Source organism: Tupaia chinensis, unplaced genomic scaffold (assembly GCF_000334495.1).
Source record: "Tupaia chinensis unplaced genomic scaffold, TupChi_1.0 Scaffold000028_1, whole genome shotgun sequence".
Lineage (NCBI taxonomy): Eukaryota > Metazoa > Chordata > Mammalia > Scandentia > Tupaiidae > Tupaia > Tupaia belangeri.
In genome coordinates, this window is record NW_006159458.1 from 3,543,847 (window position 1) to 3,567,128 (window position 23,282).

The 23,282-nt window shown below is 41.1% G+C and overlaps 2 protein-coding genes and 1 pseudogene across 6 annotated transcripts in view; 2 read left to right on the top strand and 1 right to left on the bottom strand.

Annotated features, from left to right (window-relative positions):
- Nucleotides 1-2,761, top strand: part of LOC102481183 (ADP-ribosylation factor-like protein 1 pseudogene) — a 5,653-nt pseudogene extending 2,892 nt beyond the window's left edge.
- SMCO2 (single-pass membrane protein with coiled-coil domains 2) overlaps nt 339-23,282 on the top strand; it is a 42,152-nt gene continuing 19,208 nt past the window's right edge. For 2 of the 5 annotated variants that reach the window (XM_006140262.2, XM_006140265.2), the window contains exons 1-5: nt 340-541; nt 13,206-13,346; nt 14,687-14,798; nt 18,897-19,030; nt 20,415-20,564. In XM_006140262.2, the coding sequence (XP_006140324.1) occupies nt 13,213-13,346; nt 14,687-14,798; nt 18,897-19,030; nt 20,415-20,564 (530 nt within the window). In that variant the 5' untranslated portion in view covers nt 340-541; nt 13,206-13,212. Of the gene's footprint in view, nt 542-607; nt 683-1,098; nt 1,180-13,205; nt 13,347-14,686; nt 14,799-18,896; nt 19,031-20,414; nt 20,565-23,282 lie in introns of those variants that run through there. The other 3 variants (XM_006140263.2, XM_006140264.2, XM_006140266.2) reach the window with 3 other exon arrangements.
- Nucleotides 21,587-22,344, bottom strand: LOC102474007 (protein/nucleic acid deglycase DJ-1). Its single transcript, XM_014587110.1, has 2 exons — nt 22,241-22,344; nt 21,587-21,950 (listed from the first exon to the last, which is right to left on the bottom strand). The coding sequence occupies exons 1-2, from the start codon at nt 22,342-22,344 to the stop codon at nt 21,587-21,589; spliced, it is 468 nt and encodes a 155-aa protein (XP_014442596.1).

Genomic DNA, 23,282 nt, shown 5'->3' on the forward strand with positions numbered 1-23,282 from the left:
TCCTGCTGGGTGATATGAGTGGAAGAAGTCCTAGAAGGTCTTTGAGCCCCTGTGAGAAAGCTGGAGAATCTCTTCAGGCAACAGATGAAAAGAACAGGCCTGGCAGAAGCAGCTGAGGGCAGAAGAGCATCTGGAACACCATGTCAGAGGCCTTCAGATGGGTGGGCAGAGGCTGAGGTGGAAGAAAGATTTCATTTGGAAGAATTGGCAAGAGAAGCAAGGAGGCTGGGAGGCAGGCTGGAGGGACGAATTAGAGAGAAGGCCAGAGAGCACTGCATATACCAAGAATCTTGTCAGAGGTGGTTGAGGGTTGCACGTGCCACATTCCAAGTAGAATGTCAGAGAGGGAAAGTCCAACTGCAAACCTACCTGCCTAAGTGTGCACCACTCATCAATGGCCTCCACTTGGCCTTTGGTGCCAGGGAAAGGAGGCTCTGGCATCAGCAGAACTTTCCAGAAAAACAGGACTGCTGCTAGTCTACCCCATTGAATTCTGAGGTGTTTGTGATTGCCAAATTGGAAAGAGCAAAGATATTACCAGGTATATACTATTTTACAGCCATATCATCTCATTATGACCTTGCCAGGAGTCTGTGGTGACATCAAATCCCTGATCATTACAACTATGACTTTGGTACATTTTTGAGATCCTAAGTTGTCCAGTTAACAGGGACTAAAGAAGGTAATGTGAGTGATTGGACCTTGAGAAAATTCCCCCAAAACATAACTTAGAGATTTCGTCAGCTGTCCTTTAACAGAATTGATTTGCTCCTTTTGACTCAAATTTATGCTTCTCCAGATATATAATTTAAAGGTTTTTTTTGTGTGGAGGAAGGAGGCTGGATCCCATCCAGTGTTGTCAAACACTCCTGGAGGCCAGTGGTGTAAATCTACAAAGGATAAAAAAAATAAGGTCTATGGGAGGAGAAGAGAGACCTTCGTTTAAAAGGTCTAACGTATGATTGCCTCCAAACTTTCCTACGTGTGTGATCCATGTGGGAGCTTGTTAAATGGCAGATGCTCATTCAGAGAGCTTGGCCTAGGGCCAGAGATTCTGCAGGTTTATCAAGCTTCCAGGTGACGCTGCTGCTGGTCTCAGACCATCTGTTGAGCAGTGAGGATCTACGGACACTGGGTAACTAATCCAAAGTTTGCTTCAGAAGATGGACTGTTTTTGAGGTAAGGTAACAACCCATGAAAACATATTTGACACTAATTTTATATATTTTACATGGGATAACTGCAAAACTGGTAGTCAGAATTTGAAGTTTTATTTATTTTTATTTATTTATTTTTTAGAGAGGTTTTTTCGCTATAGGGCGCGTGCGCTCGCCAGACAGACAGAGAGAGACATAGAGACAGAAAGCGAGAAATCACCCCCCAGAGGGGATGGTCACGCCGCAATCCCTTCTCCTCCATTCTCCTCTCGGGATCTTGGGCATGCACGCACACGCGCCCGGCGTGAGTTTTAAGCCACCGGGTCCGGGACGCGAACCACGGTCGACTACGTGGGAGTCCAGCGACATAGCCATTACGCTAACTGCTGGTTCCCAAGTTTTATTTTTTGATTCTATTATATTTTAGCAGTAATACTTTGGGCAAATCAGGTCATCTTTGAGTCTCAGTTTCCTCATCTAAAAAAAAGTAGAGATAATAAGATCTGCCTTGGCCAATTGACCTCATGGTGTTATGAGGATCAAACAACTTATTTGAAAGTGCTTTGTTAACTGAAAGTGCTACACATGTGCAAGCATTATTATCACTACAGTGTTACTTGAACTTAAAGAAATGAATTAGTCCTACCCTACCCCCATCTGAGTCCCATGTAGAACTTGCAGGCTGACCTGGCTGGTGAGGAAACTGCCTCCGGGCACAGGTGCAGTCAAGGAGAGCGGAGGTGGCAGTGCCCAGACTTGAACTGGAGACTGCAGAGTCCGGGGCCTCTTTCTCAGGACCGGCAAGGGAAAATTGGCTTTTTCTCAAGTATTTTTCCCAGTCTGTTTGGAACTAGGGAAATGAGGATCTTAATTTGGGGATTAGATGGATCATGAAAAAAACACAATTTTGTATAGATAACAGATTGGAGAAGTCATTACTACTATTCCTACTATTGGATTTAATGTAGAGACAGTGACATATTAAAAACCTTAAATTCCAGGACCAGCAGTTAGCATAATGGCTATGTCGCTGGACTTCCAGGTAGCCGACCGCAGTCCGAGTCTTGGACGCGGTGGTTTAACCTCACACCGGGCACGTGTGCGTGTGTGCCCAAGATCCCGAGAGGAGAGTGAAGGAGAAAGGATTGCAGTGTGGCCATTTCCCTTGGGGGGTGATTTCTCACTTTCTGTCACTCTCTCTGGTGACGGCATGCGCCCTATAGCAAAAACGTCTAAAAAAATAAACACCTTAAATTTCAAGTCTGGGATTTAGGAGGACAGATAAATTCCAGGCTATACTAGAGATGTTATTATTCAAATACAGATGCAGTCATTTATGTAGTAGTCAGCTGTGAGCGAGACTGAATTGGCCAGAGTTAGTTGCCATGTTGGAGAAAGAAGAGCTGAGGAAAGCCATTTTGGTGGTGTCTGCAAATAAGCAGGACATGAAACAGGCTATGGCTCCCTCAGAGATGGCAAATCCACTCGAATTACCTGCCTTTAAGGACTGAAAATGGCAAATATTCAAAACATCAGCAACCAAAGGCACTGGGCTCGATGAGGCCATGGAATGGTTAGTTGAAACGTTGAAAAGCAGACAATAATTTGGTCAGTTCAGCTCGTCCAAAATTAAGGCTGCATCACGTATCCCTTTGGAAACAGTCACGTGTGCCTCACACTTCTAAGTGTCAAAGCTGTGTCATTGTTGGTATGTACTGAACTGAATGCAGCATTTATAATAAGAAAAAGTATTTGATTGGAGGGGTAACTCGGCTGAATCATCTGAATGTTCTATGTAATGTATAATATCCCTTCCTCGCTTGTGTTAAGGTATATATTGTTATTATTTTTTTTTTGAGAGATTTTTGCTATAGGGTGCATATGCTCACTGGAGAGACAGAAGACAGAAAATGAGAAATCACCTTCCCAAGGGGGATGGCCATGCCACAATCCCTTCTCCTCTATTCTCTTCTTGGAACTTTGGGCATGCATGCACACATGCCTGGCGTGAGTTTTAAGCCACTGAGTCTGGGACTTGAACCGCAGTTGACTACATGGGAGTCCAGCGACATAACCATTATGCCATCCTCTGGCCCCAAGGTATATATTCTATTTGTATGAAATTCTTTTAAAAAATAACCCTGTTTAAAGAATGCACTCTGGATGGGGGGAGCCCCTCCTATTTTTAAATCAGTGGTTGCAGCTTATTTGTATAGACACTAACAAATATCTTCTTTTTTTTTTTTTAGAGGATTTTGCTATAGGGCGTGTGCCCTCGCCAGAAAGACAAAGAGAGGCAGAGAGACAGAAAGCAAGAAATCACTCCCCAGGGGGGAATGGCCACATTGCAGTCCCTTCTCCTCCTTTCTCCTCTCAGGATCTTGGGCACTCATGCACACGCGCCCAGAGTGCATTTAAGTCACTGGGTCCAGGATTCGAACCATAGTTGACTATAGGGGAGTCCAGCAACATATCCATTAAGCCAACTGCTGGTTCCTCTAAACACTAACAAATATCTTAACTCATATTTTTTTCTCTTAATATAAATTAAGTCATTTCAAAGATTAGACGCAGTAGAGTAGGCTGGGAACCTAATGTGCATAATGTTGTCTTCATTTGCTTAACTGACTACTTTATAAGCTGCTTTGTTTAAAAGCCTTTAGTTGCAGGCATGAATATTACTTTGGTGGTTAACTTCACTGACTTGCCTGTAAGTAACTGTCATTATATGGCACCTTATATTTGTCAAAAAATATTTAATGTTTACTGGACCGCTGATCTGTGCGAGAATTCTGTGAGGTAGGCCGGACAGGTTATAATGTCTTTGCTTTATAGACATGGACCCAAGGTTCTGATAGTTTTGCTTGCATAAGGTTGCCTACTAATGAGAGAATAAGAGGGATAAAAATGGGTCTTTGGGGGACAGCTAGTGATTTCGTAGTTAAGGCTGCTAGATCCCACATGGCCACTGCACGGTTCAAGTCATAGACCTGCTGGTCCAAGGAGAATGGAGAAGGGATTGCGGTGTGGCCATTCCCCCTGGGAGATGCTGTCTCACTTTCCCCTTTTCTCTTTCTGTCTCTGATGAGTGCATGTACCCTACAGAAATTTTTTTAAAAAGTAAGAATTTTGGGTAAGAAGTTTGTCCCATTAACTATGCTGTATATTCCTAAAAATGCCAATATTCACAACAGTCTAACTCTTAAAATTCTGCCAATTAGTCACGGAACATTCAAAATAATGTCTATATACTTACTTTTAAAAAAAGAATTATTTATTTTGACTGGAGAGAGAGAGAGAAAGAGAGAGAGAGAGAGAGCAAGCTGCCAGGTCCAGAACTTGAACTGGGGTCAGTCATGTGAGAGTCCAGTTCCTTTAACCACCATGCCACTTGCCAGCCCCTATACTTACCTGTTTATAACAGTAGTTGTAATCAATGATATAGTAAAAACAATTCTAAATGGTTATATTTGATGAAATTCATAATACATTTTAAAATATTCACATTAAGATAAGATCTATTTTTAAAAAAGAAATGAAATGTTTCCATTTCTACTGCTTTTATATTTATTTATTTTAGGAGAGATTTTTACTATAGGATGCATGTGCTCATCAGAGAGACATAAAGAGACAGCAAGAGAAGTGAGACAACACACACCCCACCCCCCCCAGGGAGGATGGCTATGCTGATATTCCTTCTCCTCCAGTCTCCTCTTGGGTTTGGGGCATGCACACATACGCACCTGGTGAGTTTCAAGCTGCTGGGCCCAGGTCTCAAACCATAGTCCACCATGTGGGAGACCAGTGCCCTATCCACTACACTACCTGTTGGCTCTGCTTTTATTTTTAAAGATAGATAACATTGGCAACTGTCTGCTGTCACTTGACACTGTATTAAGCACAATTAGAATTGTTCAGTTTGCTCTTCAGGACTCTAATAATATCAGTAATACAAATATTAGCTCCATTCTACAGAATGAAGAAAGTGAGGAGGTCCCATCAACCTGGGACCAGCAGATGGCATAATGGTTATATCACTAAATTCCCACATAGTAAACCACAGTTCAAGTCCTGGACCCAGTGGCTTAAAACTTACACCTGGTACATGTACATGTGTGTGCCCAAAATCCCAAGAAGGGAATGGAAGAGAAGGGGTTGCAGCATTGCCATTTCCGGCGGGGGTGTGGGGGGTGTGTGGTGTGATTTTTCATTTTCTGTCTCTCCAACGAGTGCATGTATCCTATAGCAAAAGTCTCTCTCTAAAAAAAAAAAAAAAAAGAAAGAAAGAAAGAAAAGAATTTAACCTCAACCCAACTTTTCTAAATTCAAACTCTAACTCAAAGATGTGATAGTCTGGAACAAGAGTTGGCAACCTTTTCCTAAAAAAAGGCAAGATAGAAAATACTGTAGCCTTTGTAGGCCAAATGGTCTCTGTGGCAACCAGTTAGCTCTCATTGCAGTGCAAAAGTGGTCACAGACAATACATAAAGGCCTGGGCGTGGCTGTGTTCCAATCAAATGATATTTACAGAAACAGGTGGCAAGCTGGAATTAGCCTGTGGGCCACAGTGTGCTGACTTCTGCTCTAGAATATTCTGAGTTGTCCAATATGGTAGTCACTGAGGACAAGGTACTATAAATTTAATTCCTCAGTTATACTAGCGCCATCCCGAGGGCTTAGTAGACGTACATGGCTAGTGGCGATAGTCCTATTGAACAGTGTCAGAACATTTGCATCATCACAGAAAGTCTGGACGTGGGGAGTGGGGAAAAGAAAGCCCTTAGCAGCTATGAAGACATGGAAGCTCTGATTCCGCCTGACTAGTTAACTATATGACTGTAAGTAAATCACACCATCTTCCAGAGCCTCAGTTAACACACGCATAAAGTGGGGACAATATCTTCTTCGTCATGTTGTCGTGGGAACTGAATTTGAAAATATGTGAAAAGCACTTTGTAATCCTTGAGGGGCTGCACAGACAGAAGATGTCACTAGGATTCTAATTGCTATTTAAAATGTGGGGAAAGGTGTGGAGGCAGAGTTCATGTAAGTACCTGAGTTGAGAGAGCCAGGTTTTCTTTAAACTCACTGCTGCAAAAGCCATTGAGATGACAGACAGCTACAGAAATAAGGACATTTTATTATTATTTCCAATTTTTGGACAAGAAAGACACTAAATAAGACAGGTCTCAATGTCCATTCATCTTTCAGAGTTTGGAATTGCCTGAGTAACACTTAACACTTTCAGGAAACAGACAAGACTGTCCAGACAGGAACTATGATGAAATGGAATAGGCCAAGTAACCTTCCTGAAGGTCATACTCAAAGATAAAGAGTATGGCGCTGACATCTGAGCTGTGCCTTGCCGTGTTCAGGGACCAAAGCAACTGAAAAATATCTACTCTAAATCTTCTAGATTTCAAAACGCAGACAGGTAGACCAACCTCTCGCTGTCTCTGTCCCTCTCTCTTTAGATTTTTTCTTTTCTTTTAATGTTTAAAACACTTCTCTGACCTTTCCTTCCTCTTGCTAATTTCAGAAGTCATTTACATCTGAGGTGTGCTACATCTGCTGCAGCTCCCTGCATGGTTTTCACTTCTTTGCTTTAGAAAAAAACAATTTTTTTTGTCTTTTTTGGTTGTTTTTGTGTTGTGCCTTCCCCTTTGTTTTCTTTTCTGTTTCCTTTGTTTTCTTTTCAGTTTCCTTTGTTTTCTTTTGTTTCCTTTTTCTTTACCTTAGTTCTCACTCTGCTGTTCAACCAATACACACCTAGTGTCTAGATAAGCCTAGCTACACAGTAGCCAAGCATCTGAATACTTTTAGAGTCATAGAAATTCTCAATCCTTACTGAACCTGCTTCCCAAAGGTAGAAATTCCTTTATAAATCTGAACTCAAAAATCTCTTTCTGTGGATACCATGTTGCAAAACACAGTAGTACATTATAGTAAAGGGGAAGCACATGATCTTACACTTGCAGAAACCTTCTCCAACCAATTAGCCAAAGGTGAATATATATACACCACCAAATGACCAAAATTCAGAGAAGAGAAAACGTAGAATGAGCAGCAGGGAAAAGAATGGAGCTGCAGAGATAGTGCAGCTCATCTCCTCCCACATGCCTCTGAACTCTCAATTGAAACCCCACAGCTCAGCCCAGGTGCACCTATTTCCTAAGAACTGTGAGGCCTTTGTAATAGCTCCAAAGTCAAAAGGACAGACTACTGGGACCAGCAGTTAGCATAATGGCTATGTTGCTGGACTCCCATGTAGTCAACCACGGTTCGAGTCCCGGACCTGGTGGCTTAAATTCACGCCAGGCGCGTGTGCGTGCGTGCCCAAGATCCCGAGAGGAAGATGGAGGAGAAGGGATTGCAGTGTGGCCATCCCCCCAGGGGGTGATTTCTCACTTTCTGCCTCTCTGTCTCTGTCTTTCTGAAGAGCACACGCGCCCTATAGCAAAAACCTCTCAAAAAACAAAACAAAACAAAAAAACCCTGCAGGCTGCTGATGAGCATCAGGGAAACAGAACTGCAGAGAGATTGAAAATCACCTCCTCCCACACACCTCTGAACACACAGAATTAACTCCAAGAAATTAGAAAGAAACACACTATCAATCAGATGATCAGAAACAACTGTAGAGGCACAAGGAATATGACAAACCAAGAAAATGTCTCTCCCCAAAGGGAAAAGAACAACCCTTCATCATCCACAGACAGTACAATGAAACTCAAGGAAATGTCTGATAAAGAATTCAGAATATTAATAGTGACAAAACTAAACAAGATGCAAGAGATGAGAGACAATGAACTCCAGAAGGTGCAAAAGAAAAGAGACAATGAGTTATAGGAGATAAGGAAGTTCTTCCACAATTTGAAAGAAGAAATACATACCATGAAAAAGAATCAAACAGAGCTATAAGAGATGGAGGCTGTAATACAGGAAATCAAAACGTTCCTTGAAGGGACCAGCAGGTGGCGTGGTGGTTAAGGGTCTGGACACTCCCACGTGGCCGACCATGGTTCGAGTTCTGGACCTGGCAGCTTGCTTTCTCACTGCCCCTCCCCCTCTGTGTGTTTCTTTCTGATCAAATTAAAATAAATGAATGAATAAATAAAAAAATTTTAAAAAGTTCCTTGAAAGTATTAAAAGCAGATTAGATCATGCAAAACATCGAATTTCAGATGTTGAAGACAAAACCTCTGACCTAGAAAAAAATCACCAAAAATACTGAGAAAATAATTTTAAAAATTAGCATAATATATGGGAAATACTAGATACCATTAAATGCCCAAACATCCAGATATTCGGTATCCCAGAAGGTGAAGAAACTAATAAGGGCATTGATAATGTATTCCATGAAATCCTGGAAGAAAACTTTCCAAACCTAGGGAGGCATTTGAATATCCAGATCCAAGAAATACAAAGGACTTACAATAAAATCAACCCAAGAAGATCTTCTCCAAGGCACATCATAGCCAGATTGGCCAAAACCACAGAAAAAGACAAGATATTAAAATTGGCAAGAGGTGGGGCCAGCAGATGGCATGATGGTTAAAGGCACTGGACATGGCCAACTGTGGTTTAAGTCCTGGACCTAGTGACTTCCTTTCTCTCTGTCTCTCTCTCTCTGGTCAAATTGGAAAATAATAATAATAATAATAAAGTTAAAATAAAATCATTCTCAAAAAATAAAATAAAATAAAACTGGCAAGAGAGAAATGTCAGGTTACTTATAAAGGTTATCCCATCAGGCTAACATCAGACCTCTCATCGGAAACAATGCGAGCAAGGAAAGAATGGGAAATATATTCAAAGTGTTAAATGAAACACAATTTTGAGCAAGAATACTATACCCAGCAAGATTATCCTCATATGGTAAGAAAAGACAAAAACATTTTCAGATAAACAAAACCTGTAAGAATTTACCAACACCAAACCAGTTCTTCAAAAAGTTCTGAAGGGATGCTATACCAGGTCAACTAAGACAGACAGTTAAAAATATGAAAACAAAAAGCAACCAAGAAAATGACCAACTTAATGTTAGGGACAAGCCCAGAAATATTAATAAGAACACTGAATGTTAACTTCTAGGATTTAAATGGACAGATCAGACCACAGTAACACTGCAAATTCAACAGAAGAGAGATTAATTACATGAGACTGAACTGGTGAAATAGAATTTTATGACTGTTGACTGAAACATTACTGATTTTCTTTCATGCTTTGTTTTCCAGATTTAAGAATATTGTTTTCTTTTGAACTGTTAACAGGTTCAGCAATTTGTTAAAATGGTTTTGTTTGTTTTTTAAAATTGAAACATAAACTTTTCTCCTTTCCTGGAAAAAAAAAAAAGAAAAAGATGATACTGCCTCGCATCAAATGATTCAGCCCTTTCCTGATACTTCTCTTTCACAAAGGCCCCTTTTGCACCACATCCACTGTGGATCATTACTCTGGTCAAGGACAAAGCTCCATTTTGCCACAGAATGACGAAACAGGATATGAGGTGCCTACATGTTCCTATTCCTGTGGTTCACAGTACCTCCTCCATAGTCCTTCTTCCCCCTTTCTTATTCTTGCAATATTAACCCATTATTGTGTTAATAATACACCTGAGACTGGGTGAGTTATAAAGAATAGAAGTTTACTTGACTCAGGATTTTGGTAGCTGGAAAGTTCAAAGGCTTGCAACTGGCTTGAGGCTGTTCTATGTCACATCATAGGTGACAGAAGCAGAGAAGATGGTGGGCACGTGCAGAGACAGAGACAGAGTTGCAGGCAGCTCTCTTTTATAACAACCTGCTCTTGCAAGAACTAGCCCATTCTAATGAGAGCTAGAACTCAGTCTCTCACAAAACAGCATTCATCCATTCATGAGGTCAGTCCTCCATGATCCAATTACTAGCCACTAGGATCAAATCCCAAAACATGAACCTTCAGGGGACAAACCATTATCCAAACCCTAACACCCTTCCAGGAAAACCCCTCTTACTGTTTTTCTTTCTGTTAGCCAGCCATCCCCTCTGTCCCTCAGGGATTCTGTCTCTCAGGCTCCAGCTCTAGGCCAGCCTACTGTTAATCACTCAATTAAGTGATAACAGAGGAGAAGGTGTCCTCCTCTTTGGTGCTGGGTACAACAATCCTTCATCAGGAAAGTCAGTAAAGAATTTTTGCATGGAAAAATACATCATGAGTTTCCTGACAACCTAATAATTTCTGATAATTATGTGGCATTGTTTCACACCTATTTTTTCCCTATTGCTTTTCATATGAGCCTTTCCCCTTTATTTCTGCATTACTTAAGTTCCATAACAATTCACTTTCTGTTTTCCAGATGACACTTGCCTCTCAGGTTGGAAGGAAGGTTCCCATTTTCACACACAGATGGCAGTGATGTATACTGGTTGAACCTTTAGAAAAGCAATTTGGAAATATGTTCCTAAATCCTTAAAAATCTGTATATAGGGGCAACCAAGTAGCATGGCAGTTAAGGGGCTAGACTCCCACATGGCTAACTATGGCTTCAGTCCTCAATCTGGGGGCTCGCTTTCTCACTTTCCCTTGTTCTCTTTCTCTCTCTCTCTTGCTCTCCCTCTCTCTGCCAAGCACACATGCTCTAGAGCAAACTTAAAATAATAATAATAAATTTTTAAAAATCTGTATACATACACTTTGAGTCAGTAATCCCACTTCTAATGAAGTATCCTAAGTAATCAGAGTGCACTGAAAATTACTAAGTGAGGATATTAATTATCATATGATTTTTATTTTCTTCAAACTTCTTTTAAAAATTTTTAAATTTATTATGTATTTATTTTAATTTGACCAGAGAGAGACACAGAGAGAGAGAAAGGGAAAGTGAGAAAGCAAGTTACCAGGTCGGGACTCAAATCATGGTCAGCCATGTGGGAGTGTCCAACATCTTAACCACTACGCCACTTGCTGGTCCCTTAATTATAAAATTATTTATTCTGGTGAACAGTTGGAAATAATTTTGTCAACAATGGAAAAAGAGCAGAACAAGTATTAATTTTAAAAATATTTTTTTGGGTTCTTTGTTCTCTTATTTCTTTATTATTATTTCAATTTCTTTTATACATTCAATTATGTTACTTAGCTTGCAAAGTGAAAGTTCCAATATGTGTACATTTCGCATGGGTCCAGTTGGCAATACTGTAAGGTTATCCCTCAGCAGATAACAACCCATTTCTTTGTCCCATAAATGCCTTGGCTCTCTATTTTTCTCTTTAATGTCCTTCCTCAGACTCTACTCCTTCACCCTCCCTCTTCCCATACCGTATCTGTTATTCACAACCATTTACTATGCTTCTATATCCTTTAGTCATTCAGTTTGGGTCATAGAATATGGACAATCAGTATATATTAAGTAGAGATATACAATGTCTCTCTCATACCCTGGCTTGCTTCACTCAGTAGTAAATCTTCCATATTCGTCCACTTTCTGTCAAAGGCCAGGGTCTTGTTTTTTATGTCCGAGTAGTATTCCACAGAGTATATGTGCCACACTTTTTTCAAGACATTCATCTGGTCATGGGCATTTGGGTTGGTTCCATGTCTTAACAATTGTGAATAATGCCACAATAAACATCGATGTGCAAGCACTTTTATGACTAAGGATTTTTCTGTCCTTTGGGTAGATACCAGAGAGTAGGATTACTGGATCATATGGTAGTTGTATTTGTAGATCTTTGAGGAATCTCCAAATTGCTCTCCATAGTGGCTGGACCAACTTACATTCCCACCAGCAATGTAAGAGATTTCACCTTTCACCACACCCATGCCAGTACATATCATATATATATATATATTTTAATCTTAGTCATTCTAACTGGGGTTAGTTGGTATCTCATTGTGGTTTTGATCTGTATATCCCTTACAATGAGGGATGTGGAGCATTTTTTCATGTCTTTTTGCTATTCGTATGTCATCCTTAGAAAGTGGATTTTTCAACTCATTCTCCCATCTTTCTTTCTTTCTTTCTTTCTTTATTTTTTGGAGAGGTTATTTTTGCTATAGGGCGTGTGCACTGGCCAGAAAGACAGAGATAGAGAGACAGAAAGTGAGAAATCACCCCCCCAGTGGGGATGACCATGCCGCAATCCCTTCTCCTCCATTCTCCTCCTGTGATCCTGGCTGGGCATGCACGCACACATGCCTGGTGTGAGTTTAAGGCACGGGGTCTGGGACTCGAACTGTGGTCGACTACATGGGAGTCCAGTGACATAGACATTACATCCACTGATGGTCCCTCTCCCATCTTTTAATAGGGTTGATCATCTTTTTTCAGGACAGCTGCCTGAGTTCCTTGTGTATTCTGGTTATCAGTCTCTTTTCTGACACATAGTTTACAAAATCTTTTCCCATTTTGAGGGCTGTTGATTCACACTAATTACTGTGTCTTTTGCCATGCAGAAACGTCTTAATCTTATGTAATCCCATTGTCTATTTTTGGGATTACTGACTGTGCTCTGGGGGATTTACTTAAGAAGTTTTTGCCTGCCACAATGTCTCCCAGAGTTTCTCCAGTACAAGTATCCATTTTTAAAATAAATAAATATACAAAAATATTTATAAAATAGCAACTCTGGAGATCTCTGAGATTATCACTGGTGATTTTATTTTCTTATCTTCTTCTATTTTTACAATGTACATATAATTACTATGTAATCAAAGAGAGGTTATAAACATTACAATTTCTACACCTAAACATTACAATTTCTATACCCCCAGGCTGGCTATCATATGCTCTTTAACAATATCCCTAGTCAAAGGCTTCAAATGAACATTTACAGGCTCACACACCCTCCCATGATGTGTGTCCTTGGGGATAGTCACATACAAGATCTTCCCATACGTATTTAAGCAGAGCAATCTAAGCGCTTGCTTTGGGGTCCCTAATAATGGAGAGCCAGCTTGGAAGAAGCAGAGTTAGGGCCAAACTCCCTGAGAAAGAAATGGTATCAGTAGAGAAGATGCAGTTGCCAACCCTGCCTGAAATCTCTCTTACTGTCATTGTCCTTGCAGTGCTGAAATGGCTTTCCCACCCACATATCAAAATGGTATGGAGTCTCTGCAGATGAAGACAGTTGGAAAGGAACAAGAGATGACTGAGAAAAACAATGACTTTCTCCAAACCCCTAGAGCAACTGAAGGTGCAAGGAGGAAGTAAGTCAGGGCTGAGCTTGTAGGAGTAGTACTGGTGGTCTTCTCTGGAGCTCTGTCTGGGCCATTGGGATGTAAACAATGAGATATCCAAATTCAGGGTCTGAGTTGCTATTCTGCCCCACATTAATCTAATTTTGATCTCATAAATACTTAGTATAATAGGCCTAATATGAGACACTAAAGAGGCCTATGATCATAACTACGCAGACACCATGGAGAATAATTTGAGAAAATATGGTGATCATTTCATGGTTTTATTATTGTCATTTACTAAAGATATGAGTCATGTGAAATACTTTCTAGAGTAGAAGGAGTACAAATGGTCATATAAATATATAAATACATTTACTAGTGCATGATAAAAGTGAGTTCTAATACAAGTCAATGGGTATCAACCTTTAAGACTAGAAAAAGCTTTTTTAAAAAATTTACTATAGGGTACATGCACTCGACAGAGAGGCAGAGAGAGAGAGAGAGAGAGAGAGAGACAGACAGACAGACAGACAGACAGAAGGCAAGAAATCACACCTGCGGGCAGAGCCATGTCACAGTCCCTTCTCCTCCATTATCCTCTTGGGATTCTGGACACACATGAACATGCACCCAGCATGAGTTTTAAGCTTCCATTCCTCTCTAAGAATTTTGTGCATGCATGCACACATGCCCAGTATGATTTTCAAGCCCCCAGGTTTGGGACTCAGACTGCAGTCGGCCATGTGGGTATGCAGCCACCTTAACTAACACCTTAACACAACCTGCTGGCCCTGCAAGCTCTATTTTTTAATTTTAATTTTTGTAATTGCCAGAAGTTGTGTATACTTGGCCAGAGAAAGACAGAGGAGAGAGTACACACCTTCCAATGGAGCATGGTCATGTCAGAATCCCTTCTCCCCTATTTCTACATCCTATCAGGATTTAGGGCATGCACATACACATGTCCAGCATGTTTTTTCAACCCTCTGGGACTGGGATTCTAATCCTGGTCAGCCATGTGGGATCCAGTGCCCTTAACCACTAGGCTATGGGGACAGACCTTTAACTCTATTTTTTTTTTAAAGGCTATTTCCTTACTTGATTACTTATTTTGCACACACACTTACATGTACATAAACTCATAGTTGTAATAACTTTGGAGTTGGGATATCATTGTTAAATAATTTATAAATTCAGTCAGCAAATACCTACCCAGCCCCTCCCTCCCTATTTTGTATCATGTACGATGTAGGGCATTATCCATGGAGTAAACTCAGTACCAGACAGCAGGAGTTCCTTGGGGCTAGAAACAACTGTGTTCTCCCTAAGGCACAATAACAGCCTCTGTTTGATTGTGTGGCTTACAGTTTGCTAAGGAAAATTACCAAAACGGACCACATCTTGAACAGATCAACTGATGACGTTTTCTCTGAAAACCCTCAAACTGACCTCCTCCATGAGATGGACAACAAAAGATGGGTAAGGGACACACAGCTCACATTGGGTAAAGAGAAGAACTTCACATCTCGTATCTCAAAGTAGTAAGAAATCTGAAGGTTTCCTCACAACAGGTGCGGGGAGGACTTGAAACCAGGGGGCAGGCAGGATATGTCATTACTGCACTGGATGCTTGGGGACTCACTAACTTTCCTGTATGTGTGTGTGTGCATACACATTATATGTTATTTTTATACTTGGGAATAATGAAATAACTGTGACATTTTTCACACTGAAGCAAATCACAGTATGTAAAATTGCCACCTGATCTCAAATAATCTGCCAATAAAATTAATCTGTTCTGCCCTTAAACCACTCTCCAGGGGAAGAATTCTTCCTTCTGGAGGGTCCATGCCTCCATGACTGGCTGCAAAACTCTATCTCCATATTCATGTGGCCCTCTCCTCTGTATCTGTCTTTTCTTCTTCTGTCTCTTACTAGGATATTTGTCATTGGATTTAAGACCCAATTACATCCATGTAATTGAAGAGGATTGTATCTTGAGATTTTTAACTTAATTACATCTCCAAAGATAATCTTTCTAAATAAAATAATATTCACAGAGTCCCAATATTATGACATAGGCAAATCTTTTGGGAGTTACTATTTAATCCACTATAGTATAATAACCTTAGATAAATCACTACATATGAATGGCCTAGAGAATTTCAATACTTGCCTTTACTCTCCTTAAGTGTTTCATGAGAATGAACAAAAATAATTGAAACAATTTGTGAAGTGTTACATGTATTATTTCTATAGATACTTCAATAAGAAACTTATCTGTTTTCCCTACTCTAAACTTTTCTCCTTTTGGTTTAAAAATGGCTTTGCTTAAACACAAAAATTTCTTTTTTTTAAAAAAGAATTATTTTGTTTAACTTTATTCATTTACTTTTTAAATTTGAGGTACAAGGGACAGAGAGAGATAAAGAGAGAGAAAGTGACAAAGCAAGCCGTCAGGTCCAGGACTTGAACCATGGTCTGCCATGTGGAAGTCCAGTATCCTTAGCCACCATGCCACCTGCCAGCCCCAACAAGAATTTCTGATCAAACTTCTTCAAATTACAGAAGAAATAGTTCACAATAGAGTTACTAAAGAAGAGACATATCCAAAGATAAATTATTGCCAATTTTTGCATGCATAGAATTGAAATACCAGAAAATGCCTCAAATGTTTTTCTAGAGCAAGGCAAAGAATAAACAAATAAATCATTTTTGTTGGTTGAACTCATGTAGGCTTTTTCCCAAAATCTTAGGCATGGCAAAAAATATTTTTTAAAGAATTACTTTTATTTAACTTTATTTATTTATTTTAATTTTACCAGAGAGGGAGAAAGTAAAAGATAGAGCTGAGAGAGAGAGAGAGAGAGAAAATGAGAAAGCAAGCCACCAGGTCCAGGACTCAAACTGCGATTGGCCATGCGGGAATCTAATGCCCTTAATCACTAGGCCACCTGCTGGCTCCGGCATGACAAAATTTAAAGAGAGAATGTATAAGTATTACATTGATCAACCACATTCCCATACCTAGATGTTTAATATTGTTATCCTTTGTCACATTGGCTTTATCTTTTTTTAAAAGAATTATTTATTTATTATAATTATTTTTCAATTTGATGAGAGAGAGGGAGAGAAAGCACTACCAGATCCAGGACTTGATCCGCGGTCTGCCATGTGGGAGTCCAGTGCCTTTAACCACCACACCACCTGCCAGCCCCAGCTTTATCTTTAGTGTATAAATAGGTGGATTATTATTATTAATATTATTATTTTTGAAGAGAAGTTTTTGCTATAGGGCACATGTGCTCGCAGGAAAGACAGAGAGACAACAAGCGAGAAACCACCTCCCCAGGGGGATGGCCAGACTGCAATCCCTTCTCCTCCATTCTCCTCTCGGAATCTTGGGCACACATGCACACGTGCCCGGTGTGAGTTTTAAGCTGCTGGGTCCGGGACTTGAACCACGGCCAACTACATGGGAGTCCAATGATGCAATAGTAACACCATTTGCTGGTCCCAATAGGTGGAATTTTTCAAGCATTTAAAATAGGTCAAAGACAGTATGATACTTATCCTTGCTTATTTTGGAAAGTGTCTCTAAAAATAATGACTTTCTTCTACAAAATTATGTTATTACAGCTAGGAAAATTAGCAATAATTACATAATATAATCTAGTATTCTTAGTTCTCTCAATATTCTAATTTCTGATTTTTCCCCAATGTTCTTTATAGCTAAATATATAATTTTTTTCAAATGTTTTTTTGTTTTTTTTTTTTGTTTGTTTTGTTTTGTTTTGCCACAGGGCACATGTGCTTGTTGGAGAAAACTGGAGAGACAGTGAGAGGGAAAGTGAGGAAACACCCCCACTGTGGGAATGGCCATGCCACAATCCCTTCTCCATCCTCCACCTGGGATTTAGGGCATGCACGCACAGTGTGAGAGAGAGTACCACCAGATCTGGGACTCAAACTGTCGTTGACCATGTGGAAGTCCAGTGCTATAACCACTATACCACCTGCTGGCTCTGCTATATATATATCTTTTTTCTTCTTTCTTTCTTTTTCTTTTCTTTTTTTTTTTTTTTTTGGAGAGGTTTTAGCTATAGGATGCATGTGCTTGCCAGGAAAACGGAGAGAGACAGAGAGGCAGAAAGCGAGAAATCACCGCCCCCCAGGGGGGATGGCGATGCCTGAATCTGTTCTCTCCATTCTCCTCCCAGGATCTTGGGCACACACACACACGCACCCAGTGTGAGTTTAAGCCACTGAGTCCGGGACTTGAACTGCGGTTGGCTACATGGGAGTTGAACGACATATCCATTATGCTAACTGCTGGTCCCTATATTTTTAAAGTTTAGTTATTCTATGAGAGTGAGAGGGTGGAGGAGAAGCACCCTCAGCAGGGTCTCACACTGTGACCACCCCAAGCCTTCCCAGTCAGCAAGGATCACTAGGCACACATGCCCTCTATGCACAGTAGGATCCAGAAACTGAACGCACAACCTCTGTAGGGATCCAGCCTCATCCAGTAGCGCATTACCATATGCCACCAAGCTAGCTTGATAGCCATGTTCTTTTTTCAAAGTTTGTATTATCCCTTTCTTCCATGAGCAACAGAGATAGACAGAGAGATAAAGAGACAGAGAGAGACAGACCTTCAGCAGGGTCTGGATGTGATTATCCCTGCTCTCCCTACCCCTATTCTAGCCTCAGCCAACCCAGGACCACAAGCGTGCACATATCTGGCATATTCAAGGTTCTAGTGCAAACCTAGGTCCTTCCCATGAGAGCTTGCCATGCAGGGCATCATGTTTTCCCACTGAGCCATTCTTAACTACACCCCCTCCCCCATATTTTTAAAGCAGCACCCAATCAAGATCTTTGCAATGCATTTGGTTGCTACCTCTCTTTACGCTCTCTTCATATAGACAGTCCCACCACCTTTTCTTTGCCATGACAGTTTTTTTTTTTTGAAGAGACCAGAGCCATCAACTTATTTGAGTAGAGTTTGAGAGTCTCTGGTCAGTTGAAATTCTATGACTAGGCAGCCCTGAAAGGTGCTCTGCAAGTGGACAGTGCTATTTCCCTGTCTCTGCCCTAGCCTTCCTCTGTAAACTCAGCAGAAGAGCATGTCTGCTCACCTTAAAAATGCATTAGAGGGGCCAACAGATGGTGTAGCAGTTACATTTCTGGACCCCACATGGCCGACTGAGGTTTGAGTCCTGGGCCTGGTGGCTTGAAAATCACACTGGGTACTTGTACGTGTATGTTCAAGATCCTAGGAAGAGCATGGAAAAGAAAGCATTGTGGCATGGCCATCCCCCTGGGAAGTGATTGATTTCTCACTTTCCCTCTCACTGTATCTCTCTCTCTCTCTCTCTTTCTCTCTCTCTCCCCCTGGCAAGCACAAGTGGCCTAAGGCAAAAATCTTCTTAAGAAAAAAAAAAAAAAGCATTAGCAGGCTCCAGACTTAGAGAGCCATGAAATTGTACCCAGAGAAGGGGGATTGCGTAGGGCTGGAGGAACCACCATCTCCCAATAACCCTTCTATTTTGCTGTCTTTGTCATCTTTATCAGAATAAGCTGGAGCTGGAAGCTGAGCATGACCAGGACAGACAGAGGGAACAGGATAAGCAAGAAACAGATACTGTTCATGAGGATGCTCAAGAGTCCACATCTCTGCGGTTTTCAGAGGAGAGCGTCGCTGAACTGTAAGCTTTGACGCATGGAAGAGAGTATTTAATAATGTTTTGTGGGGGAGTAAATAAAATTTAGCAGAGAACATAGGGAACGCCTGGAGGATTTAAAATCTTACCTGTCTTGGAGCAGAAAGCACTCACGTGCATAGGTAACTATCAACATGTTCCAGCAAAATGAAGAGTAAGAGTAAGGACGTTTCTAGAGATACAGGCGGAGCCCCAGGTTCTCTGTGCAAACTTTTCTTTGGAGCCTGGAATTAACATATATCTCAACACTCTCAGATGATTATATGGAAACTATCAGAATTATCATTAACAGAATACTGTTAAGGGAGCTGGCGGGTGGCATGGTGGGTTAGGGCGCTAGACTCCCTCCCACATGGCCAATCGTGGATCGAGTCCCAGACCTGGTGGGTTTCTTTCTAACTTTCTCTTTCTCTCTCTCTGTCTCTCTGTCAAGTAAAATCTAATAACAAAATTAAGTAAATATATTTTTAAAAAGTATATTGTTAAGTCTTTGTGGCCTGTTTCCCTGCTGTACACCTTTTCTCAACAAATTGCAACCACTATTCTGATGTGTGTGTGTATATATATATATATATATATGTGTGTGTATACACACACACACACACACACACATATATATATATATATATACACACATACACAAATACACATTTTTAAATTGTTCATTTATTTTTTTCACGAGAGAGAGAGAAAGAAACAGGCACCCCCTCAACAGGGTCCTCATGCCTCCATTCTCCTGCAATCTCAGCCAGCCTGGATGACAGTCAGGCGTGCATGTCCAGAGTACCCAGGGAAGTTCTGAGACACAAACCTAGGACCTTTCTCATGTGGGCCCAGCTATATCACCACTGTACCACTACCCGAACCTTTAACATTCATTCCATGCAGGAAAATTCAGAATATATCTTTAAATAAAAAAAAAAATTAAAACCTTTTGCTATAGGGTGCTTATGCTTGCCAGAGAGAGAGATAGAAGAAGGAGGAAAGTGAGAAATCATGCTCTGGAGAGGATGGCCCACAATGCAATCCCTTCTCCTCCATTCTTCCCTTGGGATTTTAGAAATGCACGCACATGTGCCCAGCGTGTTTTTCAAGCTGTCAGGTCTGAGACTCAAGCCACAGAGTAAAAATACATCTACTTTTTTTTTTTTTTTTACTAATATAAAATATTCTTTTAAAAGATCTGTTAAAATGAATATCAAATAAATGTCCAAAGTTTTTTTCTTGAGGCCCACGTACCCGCCTAGTCCGTTTTGGTGACAGAAATGAATAAACAGACTAATTTGCCATTCAAAAGAAGAGAGTTTGGGGCTGTGTGAGGTCTTCCCCATTTTCTATCTTAAAGCTGATCATAACAATAATTCTGCAGGAGTCAGGAGCACGTGTTTCTCAAGCTAAACTACTGGAATGCAATGATGGGTCAGCAAGTGAAAGAACTTGGAGATGACCACTTAGGCTGGATGGAGAAAATTAACAACATTATGCAAAAAATAAATGTAACAGAAAGCACAGTGAAGAGGTAATTGTTGAGTGCTGGGGTTGGTAAGAAAATAGTGAAAAAATTCATACCTTCAAAAACCCAAGAAACTCTGAGTTTAAGATAATATAGGTTTTAGGATAAGTACAGTCTTAGGATTAGAAACCAATGTCACAAAATCTCATACCTTGAAGTTATCTATATCTTGGCTTTCTCTTTGTTCAAGGATTTTCTCATATTCTCTTTAAATCTGAATTAGTGGTGGTTACTTAGAGCTTCAGGGAGTGTTTTTTTTTTGTTTGTTTGTGTTTTTTTTAAGATATTTGCTACAGGGCATGTGCACTTGCCAGAGAAACAGAGAAAGACAGAGAGAAAGAAAGCAAGAAATCACCCTCCCCAAGGAGAATGGCCATACCGCGATTCCTTTTCCTCCATTCTCCTCTCGGGATTTTGGGCACACATGCACACACACACATACACATACACACATGCCTGGCGTGAGTTTTAAATCACCAGGTCTGAGACTCAAATCGCAATCAACTACACGGGAGTCCAGCAACATAACTACTTCACCATCTGCTGGTCCCAGGGCTTCAATGATTCTTGAGGGTTACTCAGTATTGTCCAAATCAAACAGCATGTTATAGGGAAAAATGTAAAGTATATTTGCTAATGTGGCTCTGAATTTAAACGGAAAGCTTTAAGATGAAATACAAAACATAAAATTATTTAACTAGTCACTTGTATAAAGAGAATTGGACCAGGGTCCCAACAGTGATATCTCTTGGGATAAGTTAATCTATCTTTTTTTTTTTTTTTTTCGCTAAATGCTCTGTTTATTCTGCAAACAAGGTTCAGAAATGTGCAGACACAACTCATAGGCTGAGTGATCTGTGGGCAGTTGAGACCTCACGACTACACAAGCAGCAATGACAACTTAGGGGCGCATTAGCCAGCCACTTGATTAATGCGAATGCAGTTAGAATGGATCACAAATGGTCTGTTCCTCTAACTCACGGGCACATTCGCCTGCTTGAATCTTTAAGAACAAGTAGAACCTTCACTTAGTCGGCCACCTCCTTGCCGCTCAGTGCCTCAACAATTGCGAGAGCAAATTCGAAGCTGGTCCCAGGACCATGGCGTGTAAGAATCAGACCATCCTTTTCCACACGATTCTCAGAGTAGCTGTAATGACTTCCATTCATCGTTTTGTCTTTAGCAAGTGGGTGTGTTTTAACTTTGCTTCCAAAGTCTATTTCATGAGCCAACAGGGCAGTAGGACCTGCACAGATGGCGGCTATAAGGCCCTTCCGCTTTTCCTGCTCCTTCAGGATCTCTTTCATGGCAGCAGACTCGGATAAATTCTGTGCACCCAGATTATCTCGTGGTAGAACCACCATGTCATAAGGTCCCTCTTTTTTGTATTTTCAAGACTGGCATCAGAGGACTAGCAGTTAGCGTAATGGCTATGTCGCTGGACTCCTACGTAGTCGACCATAGTCAAGTCCCGTACCCAGTGGCTTAAACTCACACGGGGCGCATGTGCGTGCGTGCCCAAGATCCCGAGAGAGGAGAAAGGAGGAGAAGGGATTGCAGTGTGGCCATCCCTCCTGAGGGGTGATTTCTTGCTTTCTGTCTCTCTGTCTCTCTCTTTCTAGCAAGCACACGCGCCCTATAGCAAAAACCTCTCCAAAAAAAAGAAAAAACAAAAAAACAAAAAAAGACTGGCATCAGGACAAATGACAACATCACGACTACACTGCACCGGGTCTTTTCCAGCCAGGCCAGCAACAGTGACCTTAATCCCAGCTCGTCTCAGCATTTACGGGGATGACCGTCTCCATTTCCTCTGCTCCTTTAGCCAGGACGATCAAAGCTCTTTTTGAAGCCATTTTTATGTTATTTTTTTCAACACTTTTGTTTACTTATTGTCTCTCTCCCCTTAGTCCAAAGAACTCCGTGAGAGGACCTTTCTGCCTTGGTTACTGTTGAATTCCCAGCATCTATTGAATCGCTAACAGCTGTCAATTACTTAACGATTATCCTGATTTCGCCCTAGATTATTTGACAGCTTTCTTTATTGCTAGAGATTAGCGCATTCATTTGCAGAACCATACAGTTTACAAAGTGATTTCAACCTATTTATTTCTATTTTAATCTTGCTTCTTGCATCTATCATCTCACCAGACAATGAATGTGCTATGTGAAATTTTATGTTTACATCATTTTCACTTGCTTTTTAGCCTCACTCAAGAGACATTTAAGTTACAATTATTGGACATAAAGAACACCTTTGGGGCATTTTCAACACCCTATAAAGCCTGGGTTCACAGCATGCTTTAGAGAGGCCTGGCAGAAATGGCAAAATTCCCCTCCAAAGCCCCCGAAAGGTTAGGTTGAAGGGACGAGAATAGTGGGTGAGCCCTGACATTTGAGGTGGTGCTGGCGCAAGGGGGGAAATTCTGACAGTACGGTCTGCGAGGGGCCCCGATACAGCTTCACCTCTCCTCCCACCCAGTGTGAAAAGCCCACTATTGGGGGACCAGCAGTTAGCGTAATGGCTATGTCGCTGGACTCCCACGTAGTTCACCGGGGTTTGAGTCCTGGACCCGGTGGCTTAAACTCACGCCGGGCGCGTGTGCGTGCACGCCCAAGATCCCAAGAGGAGAAGGGAGGAGAAGGGATTGCAGCGTGGCCATCCCCCCGGGGGGTGATTTCTCGCTTCCTATCTCTCTGTCTCTCTCTGTCTGGCGAGCGCAT